The following is a 1,259-nucleotide window of genomic DNA, read 5'->3' on the forward strand; positions in this document are numbered from 1 at the left end:
TTGATATATTCTTTCCGGCTGCAACCGTGACCCCAAAACCAGAGTAGCTGCCTCCAATATATACATCAAGTGCCTCTGAGGCTTGTTTCTTCACATCATGCAGCTCCTCTGACCTGAAGCCTTCTGTTACAGCTTTCCACCAGAATATTCCTCCCAAATGCAATGGGCCCTGGTTCACATGAGAGCCAAACCTTTGGAAAAATGCCTCACATCTACGCTTCAGTACTTGAGTTTCTGAACCATTGGAGTGGATCAGAAGTTTCTCTAACTGTTTTAACTCTTGCAGAGCTGACCTGCTTAGATAGAGCTGATCTTGTGCAAAGTGGCAGCAAGCCAGTGGGATGTAACTGAACCTGGTGATGCTGCTGTAAGTGTTCTCAGAGTGTCCCCTGTGGAAATCTCTGGAGTCAGAAGATCTGGTATAATTGGTGCTGGATTCCAGATTCCATCCCCAGCGTCCACCCTTGGCCAAAAAGCTAACAGTAAAGCCCAGTTTCTCCATGCTTTGGGTAAACAGCGACTCTTCACCAGAAGATGAAAATTCCTTGGTTTCCATCCGTGTTCCCTGTTCTGGGCTGAGCAGAAAGATGTTCTCTGGGACACTGAGCAGTTCTTCTCTCCTCTCCAAAAGATCCTCAGGCTGGCCAGTTTGGTAAATCCCCTGCAGGGCTAGGCCACCTGACACTCGTTTCAGGAGCTCCTGGTCAGGAAGATTCTCCCTCTTGGAGAGAGTGCCTTCCTTGAGACTGAGGTGTCTCTCCATATTTTCTATGACCTCTTTTAGGGGTTTCTTAGTGATTGGCCTGTACTCTGGTGGGATCTCCATGGCCTGCCTCAGCTCTTCTTTCCTCCTCACAATTTCCTCTTGGCAACTTTTACCTGCCACCTGCATCTCTTTCATTTCTTTCAAGGCTGACTGTGCTCTCTCTTGTCTCTTCTTCACTGTCACCCAGTGCTTCTCTTGCATTTCCTCTGATCCCTGGGTGCTGGACAGCTGAAGAAGTTTTTCTAATGCCCGTTTCTCCCATTTATGTTTGACCTGGGATTTCAGTGTCAGAACTTCCTTCTTTCCTAGGTGTTGTAAGGCTTGGACAGAGGTCACATCCAAGCATTCCTGCAGCTTAGATACCCAGTACTGGGGATCCAGGCCCACTTCTTGCAACTTCTTCTCCAGGTCTCTTATTCCAGAGTCTTCATGATCTGGTTCAATAGCATTATCCCTTGGTGTAGACATGGCTGTAGGAGAGATCAAAAAATTG

General features: G+C 47.6%; 1 protein-coding gene across 1 annotated transcript; it reads right to left on the minus strand.

Annotated features, from left to right (window-relative positions):
• Positions 1–7: 7 nt before the first annotated feature.
• LOC123254629 (interferon-induced very large GTPase 1-like) lies at positions 8–1,234 on the minus strand (the record flags this gene model as incomplete). The annotated part of the gene is made up of 1 exon (XM_044683608.1): positions 8–1,234. A coding segment is annotated over exon 1 (1,227 nt), but the record flags the coding sequence as incomplete, so codon positions are not given.
• Positions 1,235–1,259: the final 25 nt, after the last annotated feature.

This window comes from Gracilinanus agilis, unplaced genomic scaffold, assembly GCF_016433145.1.
Source record: "Gracilinanus agilis isolate LMUSP501 unplaced genomic scaffold, AgileGrace unplaced_scaffold26991, whole genome shotgun sequence".
Classification (NCBI taxonomy): domain Eukaryota; kingdom Metazoa; phylum Chordata; class Mammalia; order Didelphimorphia; family Didelphidae; genus Gracilinanus; species Gracilinanus agilis.